Source organism: Pseudorasbora parva, chromosome 2 (genome assembly GCF_024679245.1).
Source record: "Pseudorasbora parva isolate DD20220531a chromosome 2, ASM2467924v1, whole genome shotgun sequence".
Taxonomy (NCBI): domain Eukaryota; kingdom Metazoa; phylum Chordata; class Actinopteri; order Cypriniformes; family Gobionidae; genus Pseudorasbora; species Pseudorasbora parva.
In genome coordinates, this window is record NC_090173.1 from 28121572 (window position 1) to 28135422 (window position 13851).

At 38.2% G+C, this 13851-nt stretch overlaps 1 protein-coding gene across 1 annotated transcript in view; it reads left to right on the plus strand.

The window, feature by feature from the left end:
- Positions 1-13851, plus strand: part of grin2aa (glutamate receptor, ionotropic, N-methyl D-aspartate 2A, a) — a 176005-nt gene that overhangs the window by 134438 nt on the left and 27716 nt on the right. Inside the window, exon 5 of the mRNA XM_067414695.1 lies at positions 2943-3145. Within this exon, the coding sequence (XP_067270796.1) occupies positions 2943-3145 (203 nt within the window). The remainder of the gene's footprint in view (positions 1-2942; positions 3146-13851) is intronic.

The window sequence follows — 13851 nt, forward strand, 5'->3', positions numbered from 1 at the left end:
TATTCAGTTGCTTGTGGCCTATCACTCCATCATCAGCATGTACAAAAAACATATTGTACGTGTCCTGCCAGACATGCTTAAGCATCAAACTAAATGGAAATTGTGCCTGAATGTAACGTCTTTACTTCAGCGTCATTATAAGGGTGGGTTGCACCAATACAGATTAAATTAAGCACAGTTTAGAGCTAATCTAGGATTTGTTGATCAAGGCTTTATTTTAAATCGAGTTGTGTTGCACCACTTATTTTTAAAACCCAGATAAACAAATTGGGGATTAGAATGTAACCTGCGGTTAAAGGGATAGTTCACCCAAAAATAAAAAATGATGTCATTTATTACTCACCCTCATGTCGTTACAAACCCGTAAGTCCTTTGTTCATCTTCTGAACACAAATGAAGATATCTTTGATAAAATCCGAAAGGTCTCTGATAATTGTATGAAGTGACAAGAATACTTTTGTGTGCAAAAACAAACAAAAATAAGACTTTATTGAACAATTTGAAAACGCGAGGCACGCCAGCTATCACTGGTATTCTCACCTCATCATCTCTGCCATTAAATGCTAAGTATATTATTCTCTCCTTTCCTTTGTCCAGCACCGAGGTGCACCGAGATGAGTGACGGATCTGCATCCCAGACTCGATAGCAGGCGTAAATTTACGGGCCGCCACGACCCTTACACTCTGCCGGCTCGATACGATTTATTTTTATTTGTAATAAACACCTCTCTGAGACCTGATGACACACATGCTGTTTCTATATTTGTACAGTCATGTGCGTATTTTAATTGTAGATGCACCTTTATTTTATTTAAACCTCATCACCTGTACATTTTGACATTTAAATCTGAGTTTAAAGTTATGGAGCAACAGGATTAAAGTTAATCTATCTTAAATAGAAATTAAATCCGTGATCAAAATGATGGTTTAAATGTAAACCTGCTTAGTTTGAAACATGGTTTAAAGTTTGGTGCAACAGAATTATTAGATAAACCTTCATTTAATCTAGATTTAAGATTGATCCTTCTTGGTGCAACCCACCCTAAAAATGTTGCACTCCATCTCTGAAAATGACTGGCAATACAAGGCAAGTCATGTGCTTTTGTTTTCAATAAAGAACATACAATTCATTAATTATTCTTTTTGGGCGGCAAGCCTAGAGTCGACAGAAACTGCTAGTTACTTTTGTCTTCAGCTGAGACAGATAAGCTGGGTGAGCCATTTTTACCCACAGAGCTTGACAAAAGAAATGTGCCATCAAACCAAATGAGATAGATTAATGAAATGAATTTTTCACAGAGTAGAACAAGAAGCGTTGAAGAAAGTTGGACGGGGGGAGTTCAAAAAGAAAGGCGCTTTGACTCTAATAAGGCTGCGGTTGAATCAGTGGCTGTGCTGCTGATAAAGGGAACTCTGGCGGTGTCGGAGACGTCCTCAGTCTCCGGTTCATCAGGGGTAGGAGGAACGTGATTACGGCTTCCTACTAAAGCACGCTGATAGGATTAACAGCATTAACCCAAATTTCCTGTGACTCTGGTTAGCTCCACTGAAGCTAGCGAGATCACTGCTCATCTCCCTCCAGTGCACTGACCTAGCACACTTAGAAAAGTTTGGTGTATCTGAGCCATGACTATTTGACTGAGACTCCAGCAGATCTGCTTGGAATTTTGACAATATAGCTGAACGGTTTTTTCAAGTGGGGTTTCCTTCTTTTTTTCTTGTTCCGCAGAAAAGCGCTATTCTGGATATCATCCGGGTGTTGCTGGCCTACTGTGTAATGAAGAATGAGTATTTCAACATCATACTAATTTAACAAACCACTTGTTTCCTAATTGTATAGCAGAGGAGTATGCATATTCAGAAAAAAAGGAATGTGTTATATGCCAGTTTTTGATCAATTTAATGTTGTTTTATATGGAGTTTTTTTTTCCATTTATATTTAAATTTTACTGGAATCTTTTAAATTTGCTCTTCTTTTTCCTGTCACCATTTTTATTTTTTATGTATTGGTGCATATTGAGACACAGGGACTATGTAGCACTTTTTGATGAATGTGTTGGCCTGGCCTCTGTGGATATGATATGATTTGCTCTCAAGCATTGCTTTATCCCCACACTTTTTCCTCTGGGACAGAGAGAGGCGGAGAAAGAGAGAAAGATACAAAGCACAGATGGATTATCAGCAAATACTGGCTTAGTGATCACAGTCTAGCTACAAAAGACTGACACAGACAAACATGGAATCCAGAGGAAAAACAACTTTGGCCCTGTCCACGTGAGAACGGGTATTTTCATAGCCTCAGCTTTTCCAATGCGGTGGCCGTTCGTCCACGCAGTATCCGGTCTCTGAAACTGAACTTTTTTGAAAACTCCTGTTGTACTGTGAAACTGAAGATTTTTGCTTGTTACGTCAGAACCGGAACCGGCAATAACCTTTTTTTTCAGGCTTCTGTTTGGCCAACATGTCTTTACGGTTAGGGTTATATTGCCGCCTGTTGGTTTTGCCCCCACTTTTCTTGTTTCGTGTTTTCATTTGGACACAATTTCTTCTTTTTAAACGGAATAAAAATACCTGTGTACATGTGGACTAGGCCTTACTGTGCCTACTGTGACGTGGTGATGTCAAGTCAGAGGCAGATTTTCACTTTCACTACTATACATTTAGAAATAACCTCATTCCACATTGACCCACACTGCCTAAAAATGATTAAGGTATTAAGTTTTTTTTTTATATAGTTTGATTCATTTGTAATGCTTTTTATTATAATTAACACCTATGTTTGTTTTTTTTATCTCTGTTGTTATTGTGTGTATTCATACATGGCAATATTGCAAGTAATATTGTCATGAGATATTGCCAAGTAAAACAATACTGCCAATAAACTTCTTTGAAATTTAAAATTGAGCAAGAATATAAAATGCCTCTTTTCGATTCATTTCCAGATGGGCAAATGGGAGAACCAGAGTTTGACCTTGAAATATCCGGTGTGGCCTCGCTTCAACTCTTTTGGCGATGCAGAGACGGACGACAATCACCTGACCATTGTAACGCTTGAGGAGAAGCCCTTTGTCATCGTGGAGAACGTGGAGCGTCTCACGGGAACCTGCATGAGAAACTCTGTACCCTGCCGCAAACACATCAAAGAGTGAGGCTTGTTTTTCTTAACCTCCCCTCATATGCTCACCTTTCCCATCTCTCACGTCACCTCACTGAGTAGTGAGGTGCGAAGAGGGATGTGTTTGATGCACGTTGAGGGTTACTGCATGACTACATACACTGATATATCATTATGACCACTGACAGGTAAAGTGAATAATACTGATTATCTCTTCATCACGGCACCTGTTAGCGGGTGGGATATATTTATGGAAGCAGAAAATACTCATTAATAATTCACGCAAAAAACACGATGCACACGTGTAGCCAATTTCACATGCATGAAATCAAATTCACGTGCACAAAAAAACTATTCACGTGCGCAAAATAATATTATATATTCATAAAATACACTTCACAAATGCAAAACACAATTCGTAGATTTACAACTGTGCACAAAAACTTTTGAATGTTTAAAATGTGCAAGTTTGTCCTTGAGTTTGCTCTCCTCCCACCCGGATCAGTCGTATTGTTTAACCAATCAGATTTAGGCTTATCAATCGGCCAATCATAATCGCGTGAGGGCCACAGTTCATCATGGCTAAGCAGAGGTCTGCGCAATTTGATCTGTTCATTTCTGTTTAGCGAAACTGAAGTTAGAGATCAGTTGTAGTGATAGTGTATTAAATATTAACAGATGTAAGCAACTGTTGTGGTAATCAGATGTCCCATATGAAGAGGAAACGATGCTTGTTTTTTTCGTATATTAGCTGCAGGTACAGAGCCCCTCAGACAGCTCTCTCAGCTCTCATCATCTCAAGTGGCCAATAGCTCCCACTTAGCACTGGCCTCATAGAGATTGTTTTTTAAATAGTGGAAAAATATTTTTATGAGCACTCGTTGTTTAGTGATGAAGATTTTTTACCATTTGTGCAACAGTATACGTTATTAAATTATTACACAATTATTGTTCCCCTGTATATTTTAGGATTACACACCTTTGCCGTGACATGTGGATAGCAGTCACAAACATCTAAATTCATGTTTCTTTATTCTCTTTTATACTTTGTGTTAATGCATATTTATATCTGTACTATATGTTGTGCTCCTTCATACTTGAGATTGTCAGTTCATCATTTACTCATTCTCAAGTTGTTTGTTCCATACCTGTATGTATGCATTTCTTTGTTCTGCTGAACACAAAGGAAGATATTTGGTAGAATATTTGTAACCAAGCAGATCTTGTAAGCCATTGACTATACAATAATTAATAAAAATCAAATTAATAAAACGTATACATCAACTGTAGCAAATGTCTTTGAATATTTTAATTCTGACATAAAACAAGAACATTTAATAATGCATAGCAGAGCTTTATTCCTTGAATGTGTACATTAATTCAGTAACAATGCATGACTTTCAACCTCTTATTGAAGAAAATGGATGGCTTGCAACATGACTGTTTTGAAAGAATTACAGTATTAATGGTAAGGCAAAGGTACTGCTCTGCAACTTCATACATCATCTGTCTTGGTAATCTGAAACCATAAAACTGCATATATATGCAGCTTAAAACACAGCATAGATGAAACGTAAATGGTCTTCATTGTATGCACTTCATTACATAAATTATCATCATCAGCTGAATGTGTGGTGGACATGACATGCAGGTCGTGCCACACTGCTGACATTGCTTTTTCCTACAAAACCATGTGGAAAATATCCAAAAACTTTACATTTTTCATAATCGTCTATTTATATACACAATCTCTAATCATTTAAACCATTGTTGTGCTTTCTGTAGAGTTTATGAATCTAAAATATTGTATGGTATGCACATTATTCTTTATGACGTAAACATAATAATCCATCAATGCTTAAAATAAATGTTTATTTTCACACTTGGCCCAAACAGCAGTTAATACACTATCACTATCTCTAACTTCAGTTTCACTAAACAGAAATGAACAGATCAAAAAGCGCATACCTCTGCTTAGCCATGATGAACTGTGGTCGAAAGCTGATGAGGTGACACCAGGTGGGCCCGCCCTCACATGATTATGATTGGCTGATTGATAAACCTAAATCTGATTGGCTAAAGTATACGACTGCTCCGGGTGGGAGGAGAGCGCTCCCAGGAAAGTTTTAATATACACACACACAAATCCAAGGCAATTCTCACGCAAATGACGATTTGCACATTCACTTTCAAGGACAAACTTGTACATTTGAAACATTCAAATGTTTTTGTGCACAGTTGTAAATCTACGAATTGTGCTTTGAATTTGTGAAATGTATTTTATGAATATATCACTTTATTTTGCACACGTGAATTGTTTTGTGTGCATGTAGTTGATTTGGCTACATATGTGTGCGTGTATTTGCGTGAATTATTAATGAGTCTTTTCTGCTATCAGCCAGCAAGCGAACATTTTGTCCTCAAAGTTGATGTGTTAGAAGCAGGAAAAATGGGCAAGTTAATGGATTTGAGTGAAATTGACAAGGGCCAAATTTTGATGCTAGATGACCAAAACTGCAGCTCTTGTGGGGTGTTCCAGATCTGCAGTGGTCAGTATCTATCAAAAGTGGTCCAAGGAAGGAACATTGGTGAACCAGTGACAGGGTCATGGTCGGCCAAGACTCATTGCGCATGGGGAGAGAAGACTGGTCTGTGTGGTCCGATCAAACAGACAAGCTACTATAGCTCCAATTGCTCAAGAAGTTAAAGCTGGTTCAGTGCATCACAGTTTGTTGCGTATGGGACTGCATAACCATAGACCAGTCGGGGTGCCCATGCTGACCCCTGTCCACCACCAAAAGTGTGGATCACTTATCTGGGGAACACATGGCACCAGGATGCACTATGGGAAGAAGGCAAACCGGCGGAGGCCGTGTAATGCTTTAGGCAATGTTCTGCTGGGAAATCTTGGGTCCTGCCATCCACGTGGATGTAAATTTGATACGTACCACCTATCTAAGCACTGTTACAGACCATGTACACCATTTCATGGAAACAGTATTCCCATGTGCCTCTTTCAGCAGGATAATGTGCCCTGCTAAAAAAACAAAAATGGTTTAAGAATGGTTTGAGGAGCACAACAATGAGTTTGAGGTGTTGATTTGGGCTCCAAATTCTCCAGATCTCAATCCAATTGAGCATATGTGGGATGCGATGAACAAACAAGTCAGATCCATGGAGGCCCCACCTCACAACTTACAGGACTTAAAGGATCTACTGCTAACATCTTGGTGCCAGATACCACAGCATACCTTCAGGGGTCTAGTGGAGCCCATACCTTGACGGGTCAGGGCTGTTTTGGCAGCAAAAGGGGGACCAACACAATATTAGGACATAATTGTATGCGTGATCGGTATATGTAAGTCATTATGATGTTTTACTGTCCACGTATGATTGGAAGACACACCATTTGATTTGTTCAGGTGAAAGGAAAGAAAGAAAGAAAGAAAGAAAGAAAGAAAGAAAGAAAGAAAGAAAGAAAGAAAGAAAGAAAGAAAGAAAGAAAGAAAGAAAGAAAGAAAGAAAGGGGGTACACTTCTGCTTAAAGGTTTGGGGTCAGTAGTCTCTTATGGTCATTTGTATTTTTTATGTGCATTTGATTCTATTTTATTTGTATGTATGTATGTATGTATGTATGTATGTATGTATGTATGTATGTATGTATGTATATGTATATATATATTAGGGCTTTCAAGGAATATTCTAATTTCGAATATATATTCTAATAGTTTTTAAAAAAACGAATCGCTCGGAGCGTTCACTATGCTGTAAAACTTAAATGAATATTAATAATATTTGTTTCAATCACTGAATAAAGCCTGCTATATTTGGGACACGAGTCACTACCTTAAAGTGCTTGCTACCTGCTTGCACAAAACTCTTGTTCAGCACTCAAAGTTTGTTCATTTAAACCGTTATGTGCAGAGAGCGTGAGGGTGAGGGCAAGCGAGAGAGAGGTCTGCGGTCTTGGCCATTATGATGTGAGCTGTAGATCATCATCGGTGTTCATCACTCATGTACCTGCAGAGAACAGCTTCATCTAGTTGATTTACTTGTTTTTGTGTAAGTAATACGTTGCCAAATATGTTTAAACTTAAATAGACTACATATACAAGTAGTTATGTCTCTTTGTATTAATTTGTCCTGTTATTGACGTAATGCACATCATTGCCCAAACCGGATGTTTGAATAGTTTGAATATTCGTGTTTTTAGACGGAATATTTGAATGTCATTTTTTAGCAATTTTGACAGCCCTAATATATATATATATATATATATATATATATATATATATATATATATATATATATATATATATATATATATATATATACACTCAACTAAAGGATTATTAGGAACACTATACTAATACTGTGTTTGACACCCTTTCACCTTCAGAACTGCTTTAATTCTATGTGGCATTGATTTAACAAGGTGCTGAAAGCATTCTTTAGAAATGTTGGCCCATATTGATAGGATAGCATCTTGCAGTTGATGGAGATTTGTGGGATGCACATCCAGAGCATGAAGCTCCCGTTCCACCACATCCCACAGATGGTCTATTGGGTTGAGATCTGGTGACTGTGGGGGACATTTTAGTACAGTGAACTCATTATGTTCAAGAAACCAATTTCAAATGATTTGAGCTTTGTGACATGGTGCATCATCCTGCTGGAAGTAGCCATCAGAGGATGGGTACATGGTGGTCATAAAGGGATGGACATGGTCAGAAACAATGCTCAGGTAGGCCGTGGCATTTAAATGATGCCCAATTGGCACTAAAGGGTCTAAAGTGTGCAAAGAAAACATCCCCCACACCATTACACCAGCAGCCTGCACAGTGGTAACAAGGCATGATGGATCCATGTTCTCATTCTGTTTATGCCAAATTCTGACTCTACCGTCTGAATGTCTCAAGAGAAATCAAGACTCATCAGACCAGGCAACCTTTTTCCTATTTGTAGTGGAGGTGAGTGGTACCCGGTGGGGTCTTCTGCTGTTGTAGTCCATCCGCCTCAAGGTTGTGCATGTTGTTTCTTCACAAATGCTTTGCTGCATACCTCGGTTGTAACGAGTGGTTATTTCAGTCAAAGTTGCTCTTCTATCAGCTTGAATCAGTCGGCCCATTCTCCTCTGACCTCTAGAATCAACAAGGCATTTTCGCCCACAGGACTGCCGCATACTGGATGTTTTTCCCTTTTCACACCATTCTTTGTAAATTCTAGAAATGGTTGGGCGTGAAAATCCCAGTAACTGAGCAGACTGTGAAATACTCAGACCGACCCGTCTGGCACCAACAACCATGCCATGCTCAAAATTTTTTCCTTTCTTTTCTATTCTGAAATTCATTTTGGAGTTCATGTGATTTTCTTGACCAGGACCACTAAATGCATTGAAGCAACTGCCATGTGATTGGTTGATTAGATAATTGAAACAGGTTTTTGAAATTGAACAGGTGTTCCTAATAATCCTTTAGGTGAGTGTATATATATTTATATGATGAATGTAAAGTTCAAAAGAACAAGATTTATTTAAAATAGGAATATGTTGTAACATTGCAGATGTATTTTGTCACTTTGGATCAAATGAATGCATCATATGCTTCAGTAAACATATTAATTATATATAAAGAACACCAAACTTTTGAAAGGTAGCGTACACTTTTGAGCATACATTAACTTATATTTAAAAGGTCACAGTCGTAAAAGTTGTTGTGATCTGTGAGCCATGATTAATACAGACTGTAGAACTAAGTCCCTTAAAGAAATGCGCATGGGGCTTTTATTGGATTTCATACACTGCTAAATAGGGCGAAGAATATATGATCTCATAGGATCACTATAGCCTGTTCTGTATGCCTGAAGATTAGTCTCATCAAAGAACTGAGCGCACACACAAACACACAAGAGAATACATGGATTCCACACATGTCCACTTGCAAACAGGCCAATGCTCTCTGTTGTTTTCCTCCAACGGCACAATTCCCACTCAAGCATCCATTGTGCCCGTTTGGAGGAGGAGGAGGAGGCAGGAATTACTGAGGCATGCAAAGACACTGGCAGGATCTATAGTCCGGTCCTCCCCGAGATAGACCTTCCCCTCCATCTCTCTCTCTCTCTCTCTCTCTCTCTCTCTCTCTCTCTCTCTCTCTCTCTCTCTCTCTCTCTCTCTCTCTCTCTCTCTCTCTCTTTAATTTTTTAATTTCAATAAACTCAAAATTTTAAGGCAACCAGGTTACTTACTTTTTTAAGTTAGACCAACAAAAACCAACCATTATTTTTTACAGTGAAGTAATGCCATTGAATAACCATTATTGGTTCTCCAAAAAAACCTTCTTAAAAACCATTTTTTCTTAGGATAAAGAACGTCTTCCCTGAAGGAGGGAACGGAGACGCCACGTCAGAGTGACTGAATGGGAACCTTTTGTGAAGGTTATATATATATATATATATATATATATATATATATATATATATATATATATATATATATATATATATATCCCATTATTTTGAACTTTCTATGTATTAATGAAAAAAAAAAGTCAACAGGTTTGGAATGACATGGCAGGGAGTAAATGAAGACAGAGCATTTATCTTTATGAGGAAACTGGTTCTTTAACCTCAAAATAATGAACTATATTAATGTGAAGATTCAGCGTTTTTTTTTTTTTTTGGCCCAGTCTGACAGACAGACAGCCTAACACTCCGGCTGATCTTTGTCAGAGATAAATCTGATGATGTGGGAACAGCAGCTCATCTGGTATCCTCAGCTGTCATTTTACCCTCTACTTCAGCTGCCACTGAGGTCTGTAGATACAGAAACCGATGCAGTGCCAGCTTGACAAGCCACAGACACAGAGGAAACATGCTTCAGTGACCAGGACACACACACACAGACGCAAACAATTCAAGATCACTCTGAGCCACTGAGATATTTGTGCTTTCAAAGCAAATATCAAGAAATCAGATATATTAAACCTGTTGTCAACTCTATCAGCTCAGAGTATTACCTCCATATTTTAACAAATTACCTCTGCCTAGATTCACACACTGTGTTGTCTTGGCAAGTGACCACACAGTAGCATGCCATATTTCTCTAAAAGAAGAAACAAAACAGTGTTTCTTCATAACAATGTAATTGGTGTAGTAAATGCAGTGAAGAAGTGGTCTGCTATCATAAGGGAGCCCTTCTTATTGCCGCTGGGTATCGAAGTGTGAGGAAGACTCTGTAATAATATGGATTCTGCCATGTGAGAGTTTGAATAGAGCCTCTGCCGGAGCCGGGGGAATTCATCGTGTGCGTCATAGCCAGCGCAGAGGGGAAGAGATTGATTTTAAACTGGATTTTGCCTAGGCAGTCGAATGTGTGTCTCTCTCATTGTGGAGACAGGAAAGTTTGTTCATTTCTGCAGTCAGAAGGCAAGCGGCCACTTCTTGCTGCCAAAAACACTCCTCTGCTTTTATGTGATCAGTGCTAGGCTGGCTTTACAATAAACTCCCCCCACCAAACACAATCACAGGAAACATAAATTTCATTGCTCATCCGCACTGTCTCTGTATTGTAGATTGATTTATTTTGTTCAGATACTGGTTGTAGAACAGCTAGGACAGTCAGTAAACACTGTAATTGATCACACGTGAAAGTTCACCTAAGGGTGTAGAGATTTTTTTTGTGTGAAGAAGAGGCATTTTATTGAACTTTTTTAATATTTTATCTTATTTCTTTTCTTTTCCTTTTTTTTTCTTTTGTCTTTTCCCCCGTAATGAAGGCGTGCAATGCACATGCGCTTTCTTTATCCGAAAGTATTTGCAAATTTTGCATTAAGCAACATTTTTTTCTTTGCAAGTAACTGATAAGCTGTTGTATGCAGACTACATGGGGGGATACATGGCGACAGCAGTTGACGCACATAGGAACAATCTGTGTAGACAAAGTTTACTCATAAGCAGGGGCGTTTCAAGGATTTTCATTTTAGGGGGCTCAGACCCCAGTGAGGGTGGGCCTGTAGAAAAAATGGTAACACTATTTAGTTTAGGGTCCAAATTGCACTATTAACTAATAGCTTACAAACATGCATACCCCTAAGATATTGACTGTTTATCATTACTTATGAAGCAAATATTAACACCTTACTGCATGGCCATACTGTACATGCATTAATCATACTCAATAATGTAGGCAGGTTTATAGTTTCCAAATGTTAGGTTGGTTTGGGGGCATGCTCCCCTGAGAACATTTTGATTTCTATGATCTACATATGTGCATTTTAAGATGTTCTGAAGGCTAAAAAATTAGATAATAGCTTGAAAACCATGTCACTGGGCAGTAGATTATTTGTCGTTCTTATGTCCACATCTCTCTTTTTTTCTTGCCCTGTTTCATCCCCTCATGCTGAGCTTAGACTGATAGTTTGTCCCGTTTTTGACAGTAAATAAAGTAAACATATGGTTTACATATTAATACTGAGATTTTTGTTTCATGAATAATTTTCTTAGAAACGCTAATTTACTGTTTATTAAAATTTTAAGTTGATTAAATTCACAATATGAACACATTCATTATTAATCTTATGCCTAATCTGATGAAAATGGCTTTGTTAATATTTCTTGTTCGTTAAGGCCTACATGAATCACATAGGCATATTTCCAGTTAAAAATGGCTAAATTAGACATAAGTTTATTTATTTTTTATTTGTTTAATATTTCTAAATTAACATGACAAATGTGAATGTTTAGTTTAGCTGTTTACATTTATCTTACTTGACGTCGAGTTGCGCTGCTAAAATTTGCGCTCAGCCTCAGCAGTTTCTTTGTGAACATAAAGCCCGCCTACTCTGATTTGTTTGTTTTTATCAAATATTTTGACAATGACGAGTGGTGACAGACCAATGTCACTCAGATTTACCCCTACACACACACACACACACACACACACATACACACCTCTGCTTCTGACGTGCGCTGCGCTCTGCTCAGAACTGCTGCGGATTGCAGTGACAGACTAAAAAACGGGATGAAGTTGAAGCCTCCCGCCAGTTTCATATGTTTTAAAGGTTAATCACATATTTTTTAGGGGGGCTGAAGCCCCCCTAAAAAGGGCCTAGCGACGCCCATGCTCATAAGTGTTTTTTCTTAGTGTTGATCTGTTTAAAGAACATAAAGAGCTGAGTCTTAATTAGTTTGAATCTGAAAGTTAAATGAGTTTCCCAGGTGGCTTTGCTAGTTTAAGTGTTGTCTGTCTGAACTCCGCAGTGGAGATGCTCCACTAACAGATGGAGGCTTGATTACTAATGCAGCTCTGTCCTGTCTGCAACCCTGTCATTTTTTTTTTTAACCAAAGTACAATTTTTTTTTTTTTCGACAAGCTTAGCTACTTTGTGCAACTGCCTGCTAATTGGAGATTGTGCTATATTCACTGCAGTCTCTCATAATTATGTCCAGAACATGCCTCCCCCAGAGAGGATGTTGTGCAGACTTGTGGTTAAGCATCTGAGCTGTTAACCAAAAGATTGTAGGTTTAAACCCAACAAGCGACAGTCCATTAACCTCTGCCATTGTGCCCTTGAGCAAAGCACTTAACCCCAGGCTGCTCCAGGAGGACTGTCCCTGTAATAAGCGTACTGTAAATAGTCTTGGGCACAAGCAAAAGTTGCACATGCCCCTGGCTCAAGTGTAAAGATTTCTGCGGGGGAAAAAAAAAGCACAATTCTTCCTCACTACTTGTCAATCTGACCATGTTAAAAACATCTGACATTGTTAAATACAGGTGTACATTTGATTTTAAGAGTGTAGTCTCCTATTCTAGGAGACTTAGGAGAGCCACTTATAAATGTAAATTAAAGGGTTAGTTCACCTAAAAATTTAAAATTCTCGTATTAATTACTTACCCTAATGTCGTTCGACACCCGCAAGACCTCCATTCATCTTCAGAACACAAATGAAGATAGCAATGTGTGCACCACTGTAAATGACTGATCTACTCCATCCTTACAACCAAGCTCAGTCCCTGCGGTCCTCAGACAAGGACCTGGTAGCCATCCCAAAGTCCAGGCTACGGACGTTTGGTGATAGAGCCTTCTGTGTTGGTGCACCTTCACTCTGGAACAAGCTTCCTCATGCCATCCGCTCTGCTTCATCTCTAGCAACCTTTAAAAACCAACTTAAAACATACACTTTCACTGAGGCCTATGGACCATTGCTTCTCTGGTTTCTCTCCCTTCCCCCTTTCCCTTCCCTTGCTGTTTGTTAAGCGTCCTTGGGTTTAGTGAAAGGCGTTATATAAATTACAGTTATTATTAAGATATTTTTGTTGAAATCCGATAGGTCGGGTCTTACGGGTGTCAAATGGCATTAGGGTAAGTAATTATTGACAGAATTTTTATTTTTGGGTCAACTAACCCCATAAATGAACTAATTATTTTTTTACATTTGGATAAACCACTTGTGAATAAAAAAATAAACATTATTTTAGTTAAATGTGACAACAAACAATGATTTTAAGTTTTTATTTTTTTATTTTTTTTATCCTTTGCCCTTTGGCATTTTTATTTAATAAAAGTTAATACAATTAATAATTAAATGAATTTGAATGTTATAAGCCTTCATTTAAAATTAATAAATGGCACTCCCTACCAGGTATAAACTTCAGTGTGTCTGGCTAAACACTTGGGATTGGATTACACCAGACAGATTTTAACACCAGGTTGTAAACAGGATCTTTATCTGGGTCAACG